General features: G+C 42.9%; 1 protein-coding gene across 6 annotated transcripts in view; it reads right to left on the bottom strand.

Annotated features, from left to right (window-relative positions):
• ST7 (suppression of tumorigenicity 7) overlaps window positions 1-23956 on the bottom strand; it is a 100217-nt gene that overhangs the window by 16876 nt on the left and 59385 nt on the right. For 4 of the 6 annotated variants that reach the window (XM_083182799.1, XM_083182796.1, XM_083182802.1 and 1 more), the window contains exons 3-10: window positions 23648-23807; window positions 18241-18295; window positions 12994-13109; window positions 6903-6981; window positions 4947-5101; window positions 2943-3040; window positions 1801-1915; window positions 910-982 (exon numbers count right to left, since the gene is read on the bottom strand). In XM_083182799.1, the coding sequence (XP_083038925.1) occupies window positions 910-982; window positions 1801-1915; window positions 2943-3040; window positions 4947-5101; window positions 6903-6981; window positions 12994-13109; window positions 18241-18295; window positions 23648-23807 (851 nt within the window). The remainder of the gene's footprint in view (window positions 1-909; window positions 983-1800; window positions 1916-2942; window positions 3041-4946; window positions 5102-6902; window positions 6982-12993; window positions 13110-18240; window positions 18296-23647; window positions 23808-23956) is intronic. The other 2 variants (XM_083182800.1, XM_083182798.1) reach the window with 1 other exon arrangement.

Here is a 23956-nt window from a genome sequence, read left to right as displayed (position 1 = left end):
ACTATATTTCCTCAGCTGTAGCAATTGGCAACCCTACTGAAGCCACTAGATTGTACAGAGGAAGACTTAACCAATGATGTGCTTCTATTTGTAATCAAGTTGTCTTTTTATTTTACAATAGGGCCCATTTATCAACAAGTTTTAGCCATTTAAAACTCATTGCATTTTTCACACACACATGACAGGAACCGCTTGGTTGGAGCAACAGTTATCATACAAAAGTTTTAAATAGCTAAAAATCATTGAGAAATGAGTGCCTTGTGTGTGGATCCACTTTATGAACAAGCCAATGAGTTTATTTTCATTCCAGGATGTAAGAAAATAAAGGGAAAAATACTTGGTAAAGTCACTATTACGGCATCAGTTCTCATATTTTTAAGTGCCAGAATCGCTCATATAAAAGCAAGTTTAGAGAAATTCCCACACAGGTAAGGGAGACTAATGGTGTGTACACACGGTAGATATGCCGAGCTATGCGAATCCCGATATGATCAGATGGTATCGGGACTGGCATAGCACGGCATGCATGCAGTGGCACAATTTTGACTATAAAGTGCAGATCTGTGAATTTATTTCAGAAATGAATGAAATAAGCTCCTAATAACCAGAGTACAGACTCTACTATAAGTCTTGTACCAACTTAACATTAGGTAAGTACCTGGTTAAGTGCTATAGATCAATGTGAAATTGCTGCAAAATGCACCGATTACCTACTCCCTTCCTTCCTTCACCGATGAGCATGGAGTCACACCATGTTATATTTTAATAACCAAAGTGAACTTGCTACAATAAATCTGCCGTGTAGAGATGGCTTTGGAGGATAGTCTGTGATTACCCAATAACTCCCTGTACAGGCATTACATACGTCACAGACTTTATGACAATTTGGCAATACTGTAAAATACTTACTTGTCTGAGACGGCTCTGGCTTTCAGCAGTGCCGCTGTGTAACATATTGTGGCAGATTTTGGTAAACTTATATCTATAGAGAGAAACAGATTTAGGACACTTAGGAGCATATTGGTGAAATATTTGCAGGTGTTTTTGGTCGGTAACCACAAATATTAGGGATTCCCAGGTTTTGTCAAGTAGGGACCACAGCAGATGTTACCAACATCTTCCAGTCCCTCCATTTCTAACGTAAAAGCAGAGACCATATGTTTCTATGGGGGTGCAAATGTGTTCTACCCCAGGCTAAGGAATGCATAGGATTCTGGGGAATGGCCCTGCCTGCAAACACATCTGCAGATAATGTTGGCCATGCCATGGGCTAATATAACCACAGATTCTGAGAGCAATTCCCTGGGTCCCTGTGTGTCTGCACCCAATGACACATGCGCAGGGTGATTGCCGTGCATGCACAGTACATGTGCATATGTTGAATAAAGATTGACAGAGTGACAGCATTAGCATCAGATCTCCCATGCCCAGCAACTAGAAAAAGGCTTCTATTCATGTTGCAGATGTAAGAGAAAATAATGTATTGCAGCCGCATTACAAATTTGGGCTGTGACAACAGGGCCCTTAGAAGAAGGATGATTCCTGGAATTGGAGGTGTGTGTTTTGGTACATCTTATTTTAATGGCATGTTATTTCTCACTGTATCTATTATTTCATCATAGTACATTTAAAGTTCTAGAGCTCATGTGGCTTCAGGTGAGGGCAGGGAGTTTATATGGGCATAAGGACTGTATATTAGCAGGGTGTTAGATGTGTGCACAAAGTGCGAGTTTACACTTTATACATGATTAGAATACAAAATAAAAGAACACATCTCTCAGTAAAGGGAAATTAACTTACCATCATACTTTGCTAAGACTGCTTGTACGTCTGCGTATGCCTGGAGCTCTAGCAGAGCTTCTAACAAGTTCTCATGAATATTGAACATACTCAGCAGCGGGAACTCCTTCATTAACTACAAGAAATAGGAGAGAGAGCAGTTCTATTAGCGGAAACACTCACTGCGGTCACAACTGGGTAATTACTTCACAGGGTAGCTCAGCACAGGAATACTGCAGTCTATTAGGACAAAACACTACAGGAATATATCAAGAACACAGAAGCTCAGTAGAATTCCATTAAAACAGTATAGATGCCTATCTCTAGGCTGATATTCCGTATATGTGAAAGTTGGTGTCTAATGTAAAGATATGGCAAAACCCCAGCCTGCAAATTAGGGTGCACAAACACTCCAGCCTGATCGTTTGTCCGGTACTTATGTAATATCTGGGCTCCCGTTATTCTTATGAGACCGCGTCCGCTCACCACGCTTCGGGCACTGTGGCTCGCTGCGCTCGCCACACTATATAAAATCAACTCCATGCGTAGTTGGATAGTAGGGGTATGAAAAAATGGGGTGCATTTAACATGGGAGCCCAGATAATACATGAGTACCGTTTGTCCTCCTCAGATGAGTGCACTTATGTAAATAAAAAATATATATAGTATACCATTACTAACTCAGACATGCATATTCAGTCTTCCCATTAATATGTCATTTCTCTCCATGCAAATTTTGCTACACAAAACAGGTTTATATACCATAGGCTAGGCATGCCAAAACCCATACATGACATCAAGGTCTTTTAAATGAGCACTATGGCTTCTGCCTGCAACTGTATAATGGCACAAACATTGATAACAATGTATACTATACGTGCACATTTAGTAGTGCTTGATAATATTTTCCTGTGCATAAGATCTCTCCTGGAGACAGCATACTAGCCCTCATGTTTCTCTCATCCCCTCCCAACAGTTCAGTACAGCCAATGGACAGAACTTGCACAGGAAGACGTTCAAGTACACAATACTATTCTGTGTTATGGTATGCTATTTATTTGTATCCTTATTTCCTCATTGGTCAGTGTCTATGTTGGCTCTTAAGAAAAAGAACTGCATTCCTATGGTCAAAATGATGATCATCATAGTAACAAAACACTTACATCTCTCATCATCTTCACAGCTTCCCTCGTCCTCCCCAGCTTCCGTGCACACATTGCCAGTCTTCTCTTAATGTACACTAGTACATTTGTGTCCCGCCCTGAAATAAACAGCATAAACATGCTTAAATAGAATTAAAGTTAAACAAATATTTACATTTCTAGGTACAGTATGTTAGTGATTTACAGCTGTCTATTATCTGGCGGCCATGCAGACCTAACAGGGACTGCTGGTATTATCTGATCACATATCATGTATGCAGGATAGTTCCATGTTCCTTTTCCCGCTGCAGCAGGTAAATAGATGGACTAAATCAGCACTATCAATAACATACTATTAATATTAAAACCAATTTGATGTCAATTTGGGATCTTAAGCTTTTGTCCAAACCTACATATTAATAATTATTCACATATATCCAAATAAAAAACCAAAACTTATACCCCCATAAATCAGTCTTCAAAAGACTATTGGCAGCACCTTCTACACAGTATACCACACACATTAATGATGCACAGCAGCAGCAGTGACTGATTTATTCCTCTCAACGTTCCATCCTAACTAGCACAAAAAGTATCCTGATTGGGGACAGCGGACAGAGCACGGAAGTTAGCGATGTTGGGAGGAATGGTGTACAGATTGCGTCAAACAGATCCATAAGCCAAACACAAAGGACTGTACCTAACCTGCCCCATCATTTGTGCCCTTTGTGTAGGTTTGTCAGAATAGCAAATAGTACATAAAATGAAAAATATATATATTTAAATAACTGGTGGAATACATTTATATATACTGGCGGGGGTGCGGCACTCGGACATAATAAGCGACTGATCAGGATAAACGTTTTAGTTTATTAGAAACTGTTTTCGAGTTTAAAACAGTTTCTAATAAACTGAAATGTTGCAGATATATATATATATATATATATATATATATATATATATATACATACATATACACAGCAGGGTGGCACTCCAGAAATAAATACAGTAGTCAAACGATCAGGTGATCCAACGTTTCAATTGTTATTGCAACATTTTTCATCAGGGTGAAAACCTGATCGTTTGACTACTGTATTTATTTTTGGAGTGCCACCTGACTGTGTTGCTGTATATTGGAGCGGGTCTCATCCCCCTCTTCTGGGAGGGCACCCGATTTGTTTTTTTGTTGCTGCATGGAGTGCCGGCCACCCTCTGGACCCACTATATATATATACATACATACATATACATATATATACATACATACACATACACACACACACACACACACACACACTAGGGATTGGCATATTTTTAATCCCGGGATTCAGGATCGAAAAATGCTCAATCTCGGGATTCCCGGGATTGGCTTTCCTAATAGTAAAAAACACCCTTATGTTTGCGGAGCCAGGTTGCTGAGTGGGCGGCCGGGAGCCGGGTTGCTGAGTGGACGGGTGGGAGAGCTGCTGGGTTGCCAGGTTGGTAGGCGGGCTCATACGTCGGGGTGGCTGGGTGGCCGGGAGCGCTGGGTAGCCGGGAGCGGTGGGCAGACGGCTGAGGAGGGATGTGCGGCTGTGCCCTGCGCTGCGTGACCTCTGACCTCGTCACGCTGCGCAGTGCTGCACTGACGGGTATGGGAGAAGCCCGGCATTAGAATATGCATGCGCAGTCTAATTCCGAAATCCCTGGGATTGAAATCCCGATCCCAGAATTGGCCACCCTAATATACACACACACACACACACACACACACACACACACACACACACATAATCCTGGTTTACCATATATACTCGAGTATTAGCCTACTTTTTCAGAACATTTTTTATGCTGAAAAAGCCCCCCTCGGGTTATACTCGAGTGAGGGTCCCACTTGAGTCAATAAGTTTTCCCAGTTTTTTGTTGTAAAATTAGGTGCCTCGGCTTATATTCGGGTCGACTTATACTCTAGTATATACGGTAGTTATTGGTGAGACATTACTGATCAAAGAAAACAAAATGCTGCAATAAATAGACGGATCTTACGGTGCTGAGCCTCATACTGAGCACCATGGTGCTGTAATTGCTGACTCCGTCTGTAGCAGCCTTCTCCAGCTTTCAATGCCTGCTTAAACAGCTTCTCTGCCTCTACAATTGTAGTAGCCTCTTCTTCAGCCAGAAGAATAAACGCAGTAGCACATCTGTTCAGAACACAAAATAAAAGCAATAGTGTAAGTTCTTGTGTTGATACAATACTATGTAAAATTATCAGATGTTTCCTCATACATCTAGCCTGAGTACACCAAGCACCATGAGGTGCCTGGCGTGAGTGACCTATCAGATCCCGTGCTAACGTTAGGCTTCTCAATGCAATGCAACTAGAATGCACAAGTAGACTGTGCAGATTAATGTAATACATGACACTTGTATATTGTGTGTGTGTATATACGGAGCAGAACAGAACATGTATTGTACAAAAAGTTGCAGCTACTACTTTGCAGACTTTATATGGTGATTTTGAGTCTATATACTTTGCGCTGAACTAAATGTCTGCAGCACTAATCACTTAAGGTTACTCCCTTAGTAACAATGGATTTATCGGTAAACAAAGAATAAGTGATTTTGTGCGCTGACACCTTTTTTCTGGAAAGGTGTCAGCGCACAAAATCACTTATTCTTTGTTTACCGATAACTACATTGCAGACGTTTTTGTACAGATTCAGAGCCGCTGTAGCGCAGAGTTTCTTTGCCTGGTTTCTGTCAAGGTATACCCATCTCTAGTCTAAGGGAAAAAATATATCATCTTGAAATACTGACACTAATAGTTGCCTGGAAGTTACATTATCAATGGCTATACCACACACAGCCTGACAGCCATTGATAATGATTAGAATGTATGGCTGTGTGTGGTACAGATTTTGTACCATACACAGCCATACATGGTAATCATCATCATCATCATCATTATCATCAATTGCTGCCAGGCTGTGTACCGTACTAGCAAGATATATCATCAATTTCTGGGGGCAGTGTGTGTTACAATTATATGATGTCCTTCCTTTCAAATCAAGGAGGAAACGTCTGCATATCTAAATATATTTTGGAGTAAAAGGTAAAAAAGTTCCCTGACTCATAGCTTAGATGATAACTGACCCTATTTGTGCAAGCCAAAAAGAACGCTGGGACATCCTAAAGGTAATATGTCATTCTTGCGTGGCTGCTTACATAGCAAGATTGGCGCAGCATTTTGCTCATTATGAGTGGGCCTGTAAATTTTATAGAAAGCAGATACGGAAGCAGCCACTCGAAGGCCACTTTTTGTTGCAAAAGTGTCTCACAGATAATACATAAAAAAACTAGTAGTTGGCCAGTATAATTTCATGTACTGTGCACCATCCCGTACCAGAGGTAACACTAACATTCAGTGTGATATAGAGGACTAATGTGACTACAAGTGCTGTGCACCATCCCGCACTAGAGGTAACACTAACATTCAGTGTGATATAGAGGACTAAATGTGACTACAAGTGCTGTGCACCATCCCGCACCAGAGGTAGCACTAACATTCAGCGTGATATAGAGGATTAATGTGACCACAAATGCTGTGCACCATCCCGCACCAGAGGTAGCACTAACATTCAGCGTGATATAGAGGACTAATGTGACTACAAGTGATGTGCACCACCCCGCACCAGAGGTAACACTAACATTCAGTGTGATATAGAGGACTAATGTGACCACAAGTGCTGTGCACCATCCTGCACCAGAGGTAACACTAACATTCAGTGTGATATAGAGGACTAATGTGACTACAACTGATGTGCACCACCCTGGACCAGAGGTAACACTAACATTCAGTGTGATATAGACGACTAAATGTGACTACAAGTGGTGTGCACCATCCCGCACCAGAGGTAACAGTAACATTCAGTGTGATATAGAGGACTAATGTGACCACAAGTGCTGAGGATTGTGCTTATGCAGCTAAATATGGCTACTTACTCATTTAATTCTAGCGCTTCATGTGCGGCAGAAATTCTGGCTTGAGGATTCCTCTCTCTCCACGCCTTCTGCATTACTGCTTAACAAGAAATAAAGAAAACAAAGCAAAGAACATGAATTTAAATGAGAAAGCTACCATACAAGCTGGCTAGCTTTGTTTTATAGCATAAACAGCAGGCACAGTAACATTCCTTGCTGAGCAAAGAAAATTGTTTTATTAGCAATTAAACACTTAATTATCTCCTATTACTCCCACACACACTGCAATGCAGGTCTTATTATGTGATGGATATTTGCTGGCTGCAGAATGGTCTACCTGAGGCTGCAATGCAAGCTGGTAATAGGCTTTGTAATATGCTGCTATGGGGAGATGTAGTAAAAGTAAAACAAATTTCAACAGCATATTCTTCCAAGGTGTTGGTGTGCTATAGCTTTAATTATGATATAGGACTGGTATGTGATGTTCTGTCCCACAGATGTTGTTTGCACCATCTAATACATGAAGATCAGATGAGCTTTACTACTGGCCGACAGGCCATGAATAATACAAGATAAACCATCAAACTGATTTACTACATCCACAAGCAGTTCTGTTCTTCCTTACTCATGATAACTGAGACTGATGAAGCCTCAGACCAGATTTCATGGCCGTTCTTGATTTGAAGTACTCAGGTCAATGGGTTTCATAAAATGTTCATAACACAATTCTTCCTTTTATCATTTCCCAGCAAGAACAAATTGCTCTCCTTTATTTTAGCTACTTCTAAAATTAGACTTGAGAAAAAAAAATCTCATACATAGCATGGCTGTATATTTTTTGTCCTCCTAAGTTACTTATGCCAACTTATAACTTCAACTTCCAACAACCTTAGGACCTTGGGATTTCTTACTGGCTCAGAGCTCTCCCCTTATCTCCCCAGCTAGAGGGCGAGAGATCCCTCATCTTACCAGTTTTGCCAGGACAAGTGGATAGCAGAAGTCAAGGATTAAGTAACAGCAACAGGTGATGCAATCTGCCATTTCTGTGTTCTGATGAGACGCAACAGTGCCTGATTATTGTGCTATCTAGCGAGATGCTCCCCAGACACCTACAGTACATCAGTGAGGGAAAGTCACCATTCATCTACACTTCTTAATCTTCAAGTCCGCTATCACTGATCATATACTAGATCTTTGCCGTGCTACTGCCTCTGCGTAACTACTACATTCTGGCATTCTCGTTTGGTGACAGGCTATTAATTCGCTCACACTCTAGTTGTACTTTACTAGTCATCACTGGACTATCTGTAGATGCAGATTCAAGGATTCCTGATGATGCTAAATAGAAAAAGTGCATTCCAGCCAGGGCAGGATGAGCACCATGCTCTTGCTAAAAAGCATATGTGCCTAATTTTCCACCTTCCCACTTTTTCCATATTACCTCAATCTACTTCATTTAGTTCACAAATAGGTGTTTACCTCTTCAGCGTATTATAGGACAGTAAAAAGTGGCATAAAGGAGCTTTCTCCCACTTTTTGGTATAAAAATGAAACCGAATGCTCGCCAACCGATCTAAAACCCCCTGAAGAGATACTGTTTTAACATGCCTTTGCTGATTTAAAGTCAGTAATAGACATGCGTGTCACCAAAATGGACTCCTTAGAGGTTACAACAGATGACCTTGGCTAATAAAGGTGTGCTTGATCAGGAACTGCTGTGATTACATAACTAGACTGAAACCTTTAAACAGAAAGTAGAGGATTGAGAAAACTATTCACAACGTTTAAGTTGGGCTGATTCGGTCTCAGACTTCGTTTTTCATCCCCTCCCCATAGACCTTCAGTCCAATCACTGATGACTCCACAAGGAGGGTTATCTCCTCTTAAGCATGAGAAGGCTCTTACTTAAGCTGGGTAAACATATATACAATCGTCGGGCCGTTCTTCCGTTCTGCAACGGACGGTTGTCCAGATTGTATAGGTGTGTATGCTGTCCCGACTCCCTCTGTACAAGCGATAAACGTTCAAAAACGGTCTTGTCCATCCATACTCGGTCGAAGGTTCAGTGTAGTTTAATATTCTTCCGACAGGACGGGCCCATATTGGAACAAAAGTGCAGTGTGTACGCACGTTCGATCGATATGTTGGCCATTCTTGCGACTATACTGCCAAAGCTGGAACGCCATATGGGCGTTCCGTAGCTGCATGATCTCTCCTACAGCACAAGAAGCGTTCACCTCTCCCCATGTATATTTAAATAAATAATCATAATATACATGCACCCCATCTTTATAGCAGGTCGCCGTATCTGTCCCTAGGCACCCTGGCAGCTGCTATAAAGATGGGGAAAATCGTCTACACAGTCAGCCGGCAGGGTGACTATGGACAGTTATGGCAAACTGCTATAAAGTCGGGGTACGCGACTACAGTCAGTTTGCAGTATCTGTCCATAGTCACCCTGCCGGCTGATGCGTACCCAGTCTTTATGGTGGTTTTCAAATACAGGATCAAAAGCCAGTTTTGTGTTCTGAGAGAAGTACATGGCTCCTTGTAGGCACGTTGTTTGTGCCACTGAACACGTGCATGGGCAGGACATTCGAGCGCTATTAACCAATCACACAGTTTATTCTGCACGCGTGCAACAGGTTTCCTATGCTTGCGACACAAAAGAATCTTCATTCTGGAGAAATACGTTGACTAAACATCAGAATACACGCTCTTTCCTTTCACGCTTTCCTTTGGTGAGTACTCAACCACAGTTTATTGTTGTTATGACAAATGCTTTATTGATGTATGTTGTGTGTATCATGAAAGTAATGTCCATTATGTTTTATTTTTGAACATACATTTCGAAAATGGCTGAGAAGAATGTTGAATTTAAAAAGGAGTTCATTGAGGCCTACAGAGACCAGAATTGTCTCTGGAACAGCAAATCCAGGGATTATTCGAATAGGCAGAAGAGAGCTGTAGCGCTGGAGGAGCTGGTTAAGGTCAGCCTCCCTTACTACCCCACGGCAAACATTGAATGGGTGCGGGCAAGGTTTGCCTACAGAAGGACAGTGTTCAAAAAAGAGCTGAACAAGATAGAGGCATCCAGGAAATCAGGGGCTGGTTCAGACCTCATCAGGAGGCTAAGCCAACTGACAAACCCTTGGCATGATGGTCTTCTCTCCTACCTGGGGGATCCCAGGGACGTCTGGATTTCCTCCTGCAAGGACAACTGGGTCCGAAACATTCTCACCGTCGGTTACCAGTTGGAGTTTACCCGTTATCCTCCCCTGAGGTTTTTCACCACGGGTCTGCCCCAACTTCCAGAAGACCGGGAAGTTTTACGCAATGCTATGGACAGCTTGTTGGCCTCCAAGGTAATAACGACCATACTGTACCTTTGGATCAGCGCCAAGACGGCTTTTATTCTTATCTTTTTTGTAGTGCCGAAGCCAGACAGCTCAGCACGTCCTGTTCTAAATCTGAAAACCCTGAACTTGTATGTGGCATACCAAAAGTTCAAAATGGAATCACTTCGATCTGTCATTGCCAGCCTCGAGCCGGCAGAATACCTCAGGTCTCTGGACATAAAAGATGCTTATCTGCATGTTCCAATTTACGAGCCTCACCAGAGATTCCTGAGACTTGCAATCAAGGAACAACATTTTCAGTTCCGGGCTCTGCCGTTCAGACTGTCATTTTCTGCTGTTGGACAAGATCCTTTCGATTCAGGAGTTCACGAGGAAGGTGTTACGTTTGACTGCATGGCTGTTAAGACCACACTGTAGAGTAGGCGGGGCATCCCTAAATCCATGATTCTAACTATGCTGTGAGCCAGGAAAGAAGTCTCATCCAAGCATTATCACAACATTTGGAAGCCATATGTTGCATGGTGCGAACGGCGTTCAGGTTCCAGTGGCGGTTTTTCTCCTTTTTCGTCTCCTCTCATTTCTGCAGAGTGGCCTTTCGGCCGGCCTGCAACTGGGATCTTTAAAAGTACAAGTTGCGACTTTGTCTGTTTTTTTTTGCATCTCAGACTCACTCTGATTCCGGAGGTTCAGACGTTTCTAAAAAGGTGTTCTTCCAATTCAGCCACCCGTTCGGGCTGCGTGGGATTTACTCTTGGTTTTGGATTATCTCAAGTCTAATACGTTCAAACCTCTTGATACTATCGATCTGCGTTTATTGACATGGAAGGCTGTGTACTTGTTAGCTTTGGTCTCGGCTAGACGGGTCTCTGATCTTAGTGCTCTGTCGTGCAGCTCGCCATTTTTAGTCTTCCATACGAATAGGGCGGAGTTAAGAACTCGCTTGGATTTTCTTCCCAAGGTAGTATCCACATTTTACCTCAATCAACCAATTGTGGTTCCTTCCTTGACTGATGAGTGGCAGGCTCTGGATTTGGTTAGTGTCCTTAAAGCTTATGTGGATAGAACTGCTTCTTGCCACAAGGTCGGCGGGCCCTTCCTGGGCTGCAGCATGTGGTGTATCTCTTGCACAATTGTGCAGAGCAGCCACATGGTCGGGACTGAATACTTTCCTAAAGTTCGACACCTTTGCCTCTTCAGCTTCCTCCTTTGCAAGGGCTGTTCTGCAGAATTCCCAGCGCCTTCCCACCCGGGATGGTAGCTTTGGGACATCCCCGGCGTAGAGACTTAAGTGTCCCCTATGTCATGCTGGAGAAAATAGAAATTTTGGTACTCACCGTTTATTCTCTTTGTCCGAAGCCATAGGGGACACTGAATGCCCGCCCGGCATAGCGCTCTCAGCATGCTAGTTATGTATGTATGTTTGATTGTGTTTTTTTGTTTTTTTCTCTTTCTTGTTCTGTCTTTCTCCCTCTACCAGGACTCCCTGGTCTCCTTTTCTCCTCTCGGGCACAGTTTACGAAGACTGGGGTCAGAGGGGAGGTAGGGGGAGTGGAGCCATGCTACTAACAAATTTCTTAAAGTGCCGACTCCTCACAGCACAAACAAACCCAACGTAGAGACTTCAGTGTCCCCTATGGCATGCTAGAGAAATTTTATATGTCTGCATTTTGACCATGTCAGCATAATGAATGTATGCATTTTGAACATGTCAGTATTTTGACTGTCTGCCAATACTTGTCGATATTTTGGCCATCGGTATGTTGAATGACGAAATCCTCACTTGTGCTCCTAATCTTCTCCAATTATATCACTATACGTTTTTCCCCATTGTCTGGTCCTTGGTTTAGGGATGTATCAAATATATGAATGATAAGTCAAGATAATTTATTGCCCCAAAAATGACAAATCCAGTTATTGCTAAATAAAATCAATGGTGAATCTCCTATAGGACTTACCCTAGCTATCCTTGAAGCAGGCTGAGACAAGTGTACAATATCCCTTTCACATTGCAAACCAAGGTCAGACTGGGAATTCCAAACCCAGGTCAAGCGCATTCACTTTAAACGTGGGTCATCCATTATAAAGGATTGACGACGAGGGTTTAACCCTTCTTGTATCCCAGTTCAAATTGCTGGGTTGCTCGACCCGGGTTATAAGGTTTGGTGCTCTCACCCTACATGTTGAAGACCCAGCAACAACCCGATTATGACCCAGGTTACTTTGGTGAAGTGAAAGGGGTAAAAGTGAGCTAATTCTACTCTAAAATTAGAACTGGCTGCCTCAACACCAGCTAGCAGCCAGATGGTAAAATGCAACCACCTACAGGTCAACCTATTATTAGCTGTCTGGCACATGCCATGAATATGTTACCAGCAATATAAAAAATTATTGATGATCCTTTGATAATACATGGAGGATACAGTTTCAATCTTTTAATTTGCCACTTTCTATAAACATAATCCCAGAGAACTCACCTCCAATCACTGGTATTTTACAGTTTGGCATATACCCCTTTGCCACCTATAGTCTGGCACATCAGTTCGCTTTCCCTCCATCTATAACACCCAGTAAGGACATTCTCTCAGAACATGAGCCTTCTGTAATAAACAGAAGTCTCCCCATACACTGACTGACCTTCAATAAATTAAATGTTTGAAAAAACAAAACGCACTGTACCAGATACACTATCTGTGGGCCTAGTAGTATTATATATACAATTACAATACAAATTCTATGCAGTGTAGAGTGCTTACTTGCATCTGCTGGTCGCATATGATCTGTGTCACATGTGAAGAAGGTCTGGTGATCCTGGGCAGAAAGATTCATATCATAATATGTTAACGGTTCCCGTCCTGTTACCCACGTGTATCTGGAAAATAATGATAAATTCTTGAATATGGATACTACAATTAGTAGCTTTTTTTCTAGCAAGACACTGGATCGTGGGCACTTTATTATAGGGAAACAACAAATAACTGGCATAAAACCGTACAGTGAATATATAAATGGGAAATAGTGGTTTTATGTGAAGATGTATAGTCTGAAAATACATTTGAAATCAATTAATTGTAATCAAATGCTGTAACAGGCTTTTTGGTTAATTATAACACCACACCCCTCTATTAGCTATGACAGAAGACTGGACAAGACAAAAAGGATAAAGAAAAGAGATACAAGACAAGGAGGTTTGGGGATGGTAACTGATCTCATTGTTTTACTATATAAATGATTCATATATTTCAAAATAGAATAGAAAACAGATACAGTGCTTGCATTTGAGGCTGCTTCAGGGGGAAGCTAAAATGAGCACAGGAGCAATCCAGGGCGAGATGTAATGAACTTATTAGAAGGAAACTGAAGTATAACAAGAGAGTACTATTCATTCCAAAAACACATTTACAGCACAGGGAAATTCTGTGAACTTTAAACTCTCTCGCACTGACAGCCTGACATGTCAGTGTAGGAAAATGTTGTTTATGAGTGGAAATTGTTATTTGCCACCATATGGCTTTTTGGAAAAACATTTAAAAAAAAGTCTTATTACATGGAGAAAAACTTTGGAGAATTTAAAAATGACAGGAAACAATGAAAAGTTATAATACTGTACCAGTACAAATACAGAAAGAACAGTGGGGGTGATTCTGGATGGTTTACAAAAGAAAATGCTTTGCCAATGCTTTAATGGACAATGGAGATGACAATTTCCAAGCACCAGGACCGCCGATCGCCCTGCTGCCCCTAGCATCCGTGCACCACTAGCGCCCGCCCCCCCCCCCCCCCCCCCCCCCCCCCCCGCAAGGTGAGTGGATGCTGCACACATTCGGCCATTCACCTCCTCCCCGATTTTGCTGCTGTCTGCACAGCAGGACGCTGCGATCCGGAGGTTGGGCTCCCCCATTGCTGTAAACGGGAGCCGGGTCTGATGACCCAGCATACCCGTTTACACTGCCCCTCTCAAGGGTCCTCCCTGTGTTCTAAGGTAGGATTTGTGGGGAAATGGACCCATGGTTTTTTTTTCAGCTACCCCTTTACACTGTCGCGGACCCGTTCCACGAGGCAAAAACACAGTATTTTGCATCGGTGTAAAAGGGGTATTAGATCTGGGTGGGGTTTGTACTTCAAACTGATATCTATATTGTAAGAATAAAGCAGCCTGTATTTACCCTGCACAGAAACAAAATAACTCATCCAAATGTAAATTTCTCTGCACATGTTACATCTGCCCCACCTGCAGTGCATATGGTTTACTGAATCACCCCCAGTGATGCATACATACCAGAATCACCCCCAGTGATTATTAATTCTCTCTGCAAAGCTTAGCAATTAGTAGAGACAGGATTATATGCAACATAAAAAGCTTAAAATATGCATGCAAATATGCATGAAAAATACTTAAAATATGCATGAAAAGTGTTAAAATATGCTACATTAAATAATAAAAAAACTTAACTTATTTATTTAAAAATCAGCATAAAATTAGTTGCAAATAAACCTAAAAAATAGGGGTACACTTTACCTAGAACGGCGCCCATCGCGACCATCGAATGCACTAAAAAACGGGTGCGATGCGATGCCCGCGATTTCCCATAGGGACCAATGTTAAAAGTCAGATTGGACGCGATTTTAGTGTTCAATGCCTCAATGCCCGTGATTTTTCCATAGGAAACAATGTTAAATGGGCCACAGAGCCCTAATAGTCCCCCTGAAGTCTGAAATGGCCCCCACAATTTTTAACGGCACCCCATGATCAACGTGAACCCGAAGCGTGGCGAGCGCAGCGAGCCCGCAAGGGGCGGCGGTACGCGTCCTCCGACCTTTTCATACCCTCACTATCCACGTCGGCGTGGAGTTGAGAATAGAATAGTGTGGCGAGCGCAGCGAGCCACCGAGCCCGAAGCGTGGCGAGCGGACGCGGATACCTTCACAGTTATACGCGTCCCCTCGCGGGCTTCACAGGTAAGCGCGTCGCCACGGACACCTGTGAAGCCCGCGAGGGGACGCGTATAACTGTGAAGGTATCCGCGTGCGCTCGCCACGCTTCGGGCTCGGTGGCTCGCTGCGCTCGCCACACTATTCTATTCTCAACTCCACGCCGACGTGGATAGTGGGGGTATGAAAAGGTCGTAGGACGCGTACCGCCGCCCCTCGCGGGCTCGCTGCGCTCGCCACGCTTCGGGTTCACGTTGATCGTGGGGTGGCGTTAAAAATTGTGGGGGCCATTTAAGACTTCAGGGGGACTATTAGGGCTCTGTGGCCCATTTAACATTGTTTCCTATGTAAAAATCGCGGGCATTGAGGCATTTAACACTAAAATCGCGTCCAATCTGACTTTTAACATTGATCCCTATGGGAAAATCGCGGGCATCGCGTCGCACCCGTTTTTTATGTACCCGCGATGCTTATCGCGGGCGCCGTTCTAGGTAAAGAGTACCAAAATAGGCCCACAGCATCTGCAGATGTCTAGTGCTGTACACAGGATTTTTTTTCTTCCTGGCTGCTACAGCCGACTGCAGCGTCCAAAGCTCTTCTTGCATCAACTACACGGACCCTCATCTCCAGCGCCGATGGATCAAATGTCAGCATAGCGTGTGAGGGTGGTGCAGTGGAAGGCTTCCTCCCTGCGCTGCATACTGTGACACGGCATTTCCTCCGAGCCGCGTGATGTCACAACCCTTCCGCCCGCCTCCTCTGCTGCAGAAGTCTTGTCTCTTGGTGTAAAGTCCCAGGCCAGGGGCAGGCAAAATTTCAGGAGCTTCGTAATGGCATCTGCCCTGACTGACTTTTATCAACATGGATTGGCAGCCTAGAGCAGTGTCAGACATATCGTACATCCAAGGTTCCCCACACTGCGCACATATTGCCCCAGCCTGCACACTCTACCACTACCTGGCCAGCAGCAGCAGGGCAAAGCAGTGCTGTGACTCGCGGGTGGAATGGAGGCAGGGCCTAAAATATGCACCATCACTAGATTTCAGGTAAAATATGCAATAACCAGTGAGAATGGGCAAAATATGCAAATGCATATGCAAATATGCAAATGCATATAATCCTGTCTCTAGCAATTAGATATCCCCATGCAATGTTGTTCTGTGCACCTGTCAAGATGACAACTGTCAGGCAACTTTGGTTACAGCAGTAGGAATCATGTATAAGCTGGGATAGGACTATTCCTGCACATTAATCAGACAATGGATCATTCTGTATTATTCATTACCAGGCTCATAATGACTTGCCTAGCCTAGCAACACGATTTATTATTTGTATTTATTTATTAGAGGTAAACACAGGGGAGGTTTCATTTAAGTGATCAGTCTCTCTTTCAGCTTCCCAAATCTCCAGAAGAACACTGCTCTGACAGCTTGGATTTACCAAGCAGGGTAGAGAAGGAGAGAAAACCAGATTACACTTTCTAAAGGTGCGTACACACGGATAGATGTGGCAAAAGATCTGGGCGTTCCCGACTGATTAAAACGACCAATCGCTCAAATCGTTCCCTGTGTATGAACGATATATTGAACGATGCGCATACCCGACGGTCGTTGGTAGAGGTCGCTGATCTTTCCTGCATGCAGAAAGATCAGCGACCAATCGTTAGCGATGTGTACCAATCGTTTCATGTGTATGCACGATGAACAATTTGGTAAGGCTAATTGACTGGCTCCATCTCCCTCCACCATCGTTAAAGATCAATCTTTCATGTGTAATCGTTTGCTCAATTGTTCATCATTTGTCACCAAATCGTTTGTGCAGGAGGTTCAGAGGAAATCGTTAACGAGATTGAATTGTTGGCCAAATCTATCCATGTGTACGCACCTTAAGTAAAAAACAATAAGCTTTTCTCATAGAATTTCCCAACAGTATGACAGGTGTATTCCACGCAGTGCTCTTAATGTGTGGCACCTAGTTTAAACAGACATCTTGACATTGTGAGCAAGGGGCCTATTTATATATAGTAGAGAACACCTGGTTTCACCAGCATTTGGAGTTCACCAAATACATCATGGGGTGTCAGCCTCTGTCAACAAAAGGATTTCTATTTCTATTTCTAGGGGAAAGCTTCCCCTTATTTACTGGACTGCGGCGACACAAGTGAAGATAGAATACTATCATTTTATTTTATCAGATGGAACTGGAATGCAGACGATAGATGCCTACCCTCCTGCATTCTGCAGGAGACTCCCTGAAACAACAGCAATCTCCCTCTCTCCCTCATTAGTCTAGCAATCTCCCTCATTTCTCCTAGCCCACATTACACTGTTACCTTTTTGGGGAAAAAAGTAATGAGAGATAGATATATTTACATTGAATCATCAGCACCATTTCCCAGCACTTTACCAAGTACTATTAGTAGCTCTTACTAATTGCTTTGGGGCTCATCTACATTTGGATAAGTCATTTTACAAGATTCCTCTCATATGTAGCAGTGCACACCCACGCTCCTAGGTGCAACATTCACAATCTCTCTATATATGGAACTGGGTGCAGCATGACATGCCCCCTCAATGGGGCGCTTTGCAATATTCTACTACCAACTATAATCTCCCTGAAACTAGTTTTCAAAAGTAGGCAAGTATGATGCAGACTCATTTTCCAGTGTGCCTTTGTGACTTGGCAAGCTAGGTGTGTAGGATAATAATAACGTACTAATCAGCTCCTGACTGTCAATTTTCAAACACAGCCTATAACATGGCAGTAATGTAGGTGCTGGTTGGCTGGTACTTCATCACTCTCCACTTTTCAAGGGTTAATAAACCGGTCCCTCTGTATTATAAATATCATAGTATGGTAGGAAAATGAGGAGGATTTTAACTATATGGGCGGAATGATCTGTAGGATTTTCCAAAGCTGTAGGTCTAAAGGATGTAAGGGTGTATGCAGTATCTGCACAGTGGGTCATAAATAATTTGGGAAATTCTCCTGGCAAAGTCCTGTGTGCTTGCTTCAGAAAAACACATAATATATATGTTATAGCCATCCTTGCAACCCCCTACCCAACTTACCTGTTATATTCCGCACCACGAAACAGGTTTAATGGATTTCGCCAGACTTTACATTCTGTGACAGGGAAAGAATATACCACAGGTTAAAAAATATCTAAGAAATTTATCACAAAGAAGGTACGCAATATTTCTTGCCAAAAAGGATCCATAAGTGATCATGTACATAAAGTGATTGGAAAAAGACAGGACACATCAGCTCATTTCGTCATAGGACTGTCAGCTAGGTGGCTACAGGGGAGGTTCTACACTCATAAATGGTTTCAAACTACTTTGCTTCTGCCGACACAACATAACATATCATACTGAACAGCTTGGGGAGAACCAATTAATAATCAATACATCTACAGGACTACAAAGTGAAATCTACTGACATAATTAAGAAATTAAGATGAAATGCATTACTTAATACTAATATTCCAAGATCAAATCGGTACTTGTGGAGTATCACGGCTCCCATCGTATGGCATCGTATGCCATATGTAGTGGCATACGATGGCATACGATGCGATGTTGTACCGATTTTTGAGCATTTTTGCTCAAAAATCGTATGCCATCGCATGGCATCGTATGCAATATGTAGTGGCATACGATGGCATACGATGCGATACGATGTTTTACCGATTTTTGAGCATTTTAGCTCAAAAATACGATGGCATCCGATTTTGCACTGAAATGCATCAGAATGCATTGAAATGTGTATTAAAGTAGTGAAATGCCCCCAAATGCCATTTTTCATAGTGCACCACCCCCACTATCAACGTCAACCCGAAGCGTGGCGAGCACAGCCAGCCCGCGAGGGGCGGCGGTACGCGTCCTACGACAATTTCATACCCCCACTATCCACGTCGGCGTGGAGTTGAGAATAGAATAGTGTGGCGAGCGCAGCGAGCCACCGAGCCCGAAGCGTGGCGAGCCCCGCGAGGATACCTGTGAAGCCCGCGAGGGGACGCGTATAGCTGTGAAGGTATCCGCGTCCGCTCGCCACGCTTCGGGCTCGGTGGCTCGCTGCGCTCGCCACACTATTCTATTCTCAACTCCACGCCGACGTGGATAGTGGGGGTATGAAAAGGTCGTAGGACGCGTACCGCCGCCCCTCGCGGGCTCGCCACGCTTCGGGTTGACAGTGGGGGTGGTGCACTATGAAAAATGGCATTTGGGGGCATTTCACAAGTTTAATACACATTTCAATGCATTCTGATGCATTTCAATGCAAAATCGGGTGCGATCGCATCGCATGCGATGCAATGCGATTTTTAGCATACGATCTGCATACGATGCAGGTCGTGGGAGCCGTGATACTCCACAAGTACCATCAAATCATATCAGATTAAAGTTATGTTACCTTGCAAGACAAATACCTGGTGCAAAGTAAAAAGGTTTTTTTTTTTTTTTCAAATTCTACATCAACTCTTCTAGAAAACTTTACTCCTATTTACTTTTTATTGTCTTCCACTAGGTAGTGCTATGGCTTCACCATGGCACCTTGTAAATAAAGCCTTCATGTTTTCTTCCCTTTGTAGATAGCTTACAATTTCTGTACCTTAAAAATGGATTTTGTATATATTTTTTTTATATACACGATGCAAATGAATGCTTTTCACAGGAGATGCATATTAATAGCATTTTAACACAAAATATTTTCCCAGATCTTTAATTATATCTAAATTAAGAAACAAAAGCATAGAATACATTTCTTGGGAAGCATGGGGGAGGGGGGGTATGCCTTGCAGGCAGGGGCGGATCCAGGATAAAATGACAGGGGGGGCACCATGCTAAAAGAGGGTTTAGGTGGGGGGGGGGGGGGGGGCGGTGTTAGTGGTGCCAGTGTACATGCTAAGAGAGCGGCAGAGAGAGGGTGGGAATGGGATTAAAAATAGGGGTACTTATGTATTATCTGGATTCCCATGTTAAATGCACCCCATTTTTTCATACCCCTACTATCCAACTACGCATGGAGTTGATTTTATATAGTGTGGCGAGCGCAGCGAGCCCCGCGAGGGGACGCGGTCTCATAAGAAAAACGGGAGTCCAGATATTACATAAGTACCAAAATAGGCCCTGGCATTTAAAGTACGCAGGCCCACCATGGTGACAAATGTGAAGGATGTAGTTTTGCGCGCGCCGAAGGCGTGCTCCGGAAAATGTGGTGTGGCCACTCAACAGGGGGCATGTCCTTGAGTGTAGTGTACAACACCATATACAACTTCTACACATTATGCAACAAAATACTAGACCCCATTAAACTTGCCCCTTACACATAATGCCACACGGATTGAGCCAAAATTCAAATAATGCCACATGGTTTGTGTCAAAATTCACATCAAGCCACACGGATTGAGCCAAAATTCACATAATGCCACATGGATTGAGCCAAAATCCAAATAGTGCCACATGGATTGTGTCAAAATTCACATAATGCCACACGGATTGAGCCAAAATTTACGTAATAACACACGGATTGAGCCAAAATTCACATAATGTCAAATGGATTGAGCCAAAATAAACATAATGCCACACGGATTGAGCCAAAATTCACATAATGCCACACGGATTGAGCCAAAATTCACATAATGCCACACGGATTGAGACAAAATTCACATAATGCCACACGGATTGAGACAAAATTCACATAATGCCACACGGATTGAGACAAAATTCACATAATGCCACACGTATTGAGCCAAAATTCTCATAATGCCACACGGATTGTGACAAAATTCACATAATGCCACACGGATTGAGCCAAAATTCACATAATGGCACACGGATTGAGCCAGAATTCACATAATGCCACACAGATTAAGCCAAAATTCACAATACGTTTCATAAACAGGAACATTGTCCACCAAAGGCGCGCATTAAACATTTACACCATAATGTCCATTACACGTTAAGTTACACGCCATTATATCCATTATGTATTATGTCAAACACCATAATGCCTATTAAAAATGATGCTACATAAGTGCTGCTTATCTACATGCTCATTGCCAAGGGTTCCATGCTCATTTATCTAGAAAAAGGGGAGGAGTGGACCCGCTACAGCTGAAATTAAGGTGGTTTAATGTTATAAATGATCTATAACCAACATAAAAACTACTTGGGCTGATGCTAGTGTTGTGGTGTTGGTGGTGCGCCCTGCGTTCAGTAGCTAGACTGAAAAAGGGATTGTTGTCTTGTGTTTGCTGGAGGAGCAAATCAAGGACAGTGAACGCTTTGTGGGCGCACTCTTTACATAATATCTTAAATGTATAGTGGAATTAATTTAAAATTTTACTTTTAATGAGAACCGCTTAAAAAAGTGGGGCGCAATGAAAATAAAGCATATAATGTTGGTGGTTTTGTTGTGTGGTTGTCTTTTATTGATATTAAATACTATCATCCAAATACATCATTTTGGACCACACTTTTTTATATATATCACACTTTTTATATCATTATTATCCATCTGGGGTTGCACGATCACCAGATAAGCAGCTTTGGAGCCGCCTATTATCAGTGTTCTAAAACCGTACTATTAGTAACCAAATTTCCCTGATTAGTGACGTGGGGTAGCCTAAAATCCCCCTATAAATTAATCCTCATCCCGGGGGATCAACTCATTTCTGCGGCCTACTGTCACCCAGGTCTACATACCTGTGTTGATCACATGCAGTAAATGATATATATAAAAAAGTGTGGTCCAAAATTATGTATTTGGATGATAGTATTTAATATCAATAAAAGACAACCACACAACAAAACCACCAACATTATATGCTTTATTTTCATTGCGTCCCACTTTTTTAAGCGGTTCTCATTAAAAGTTAAATTTTAAATTCCACTATACATTTAAGATATTATGTAAAGAGTGCGCCCACAAAGCGTTCACTGTCCTTGATTTGCTCCTCCAGCAAACACAAGACAACAATCCCTTTTCCATGCTCATTGCCAGAGGTTCCATGCTCATTGCCATGTGGGATTACATGCTCATTGCCAAGGGGAATACATGCTCGCGGTAAATGGGGGACAGCCGCCAGGGAGAAGTGATAGCCACTGACAGTGGCAGAGCCTGGCTGTATTCAGAGCACTGCAGGTCCAGGCTATTTGAAATAATACCCATTTCACACCAGAAAATGCATTCCCAGGTTGGACCCTTTTACACCAGCCTAGTCCCTGCATTTTCTTGTGTGAGGGGGAGAGAAAACCACCCCTCTCCCCCTTTAACCAATTATCTTATTTAACCGGCTATATCTTCGGAACCAACTGACCCATTTACATGAGACAAGCATCATATTGAAGAACTTTTGAGTGGGCTTTGAATGATTTTGGTCCAGTGAAACTGGAACGTTTGGTTCCAGAGTAATCTGCACTCAAAGAACATGAACAGCCATGAAATTACATTTCAAAAATAAAAAAAAATAGTTTACACGTAATATCTCTGGAACCGATTGACCGATATGGACCAGCCTGGTATCATATTGAAGGCCCAGCGATTTGGAATTGAATGAGATCAACCACAAGCTTCTGTGATGCCAGGGGGGGAACTGGCAGCCGTTGGAACCGGGTGGGGGTCGGAATTGACGGGTCCCATATTATCCTATGGGAAAAAAACGTTACAGCTTTGCCATGCGATATCTCTGGTTCCCGGGGGGCTAGAGACACGGGGCTGGGCTCGTTGGAAAAGCCCTGGTCCTCAGCTACAAAATAAAATGATAGGGGGGGGGCACGTGCCCGGGTGCCCCCCCCCCTGAATCCGCCACTGCTTGCAGGTGAAAATGAAGGCCTAATTTATTCCATGCTTGTTAGCTATCGCCCATCCCCATGTACTCTGGGGTGGTAAAGTACTTAAGGTAACTGCCACAGCGTCTATTCCCGCAGCCAGGGGGCTGGGGGCATGGCTAGAGGCTCACAGAGCCTCTGGGTCATGCCCCATAGCGGCAAAATGGGGGCGTGGCCTTGCGGAAATGCCGCGAGTATAGGCCCATGCCCCCCGAAAATTTTGACGCGCCTCCCGGCGCGCAGCAGCAGCGTCCCGCATCCTAAGCTAACAAAGTTGGGAGGTATGCCACAAGCATTAGAGCCTACACGCCACTTCATTACATGCACATGGGCAGTATGACTAGCGAGCCCCTGAGTGCCCATACATGTGTGTTTAGCAGCATTACAAGAGGAGCTACATGTGTATTAGAGTAGGGCATCTGGAACCTTTAAATCAGGCCCTTCACAGAATATACTCACATTACTTTAAAAAGCGGTTAAAGCTTTTTATTTAACAAATGATTATAGTTGTTAAAGTAAAAAACTGTAAAAGCACTTTTTAAAGTCTACTGAGTGCCATTTTTTACATACACACTATGGACGTCATTTCAAGACATCTGACAGGTTAGACAGAAGTATTTTTTTAGAGAAGTGAAGGGATTTGTACCTGAAACACTTTGTCGACTTGAATCCGCATCCCCATTACTCGTGTTTGTGCTACTTGGTGTGCTGTTGTCAATACCGCCCAAAAGAGGGCGCAGGTGACTTACAGAGACTTGTTCAATAAATGATGTTCCATACTTCCGAAAATACCACCATTCAAATATCTAAAAATGAGGAAATAAATTATAATTACCATAGTGCAATTAAATCATTTTAAAGCATAAACAAGTCTTTAATTTTTCCATACTATGTTGTACCAGATGATTGTTATGACACGAACATGAACAATGCTATTAGTCACTATATATTTACA

The sequence above is a fragment of the Crinia signifera genome, chromosome 4 (assembly GCF_055691185.1).
Source record: "Crinia signifera chromosome 4, ASM5569118v1, whole genome shotgun sequence".
NCBI lineage: Eukaryota > Metazoa > Chordata > Amphibia > Anura > Myobatrachidae > Crinia > Crinia signifera.
This window is presented reverse-complemented; position numbering and strand designations above follow the sequence as displayed.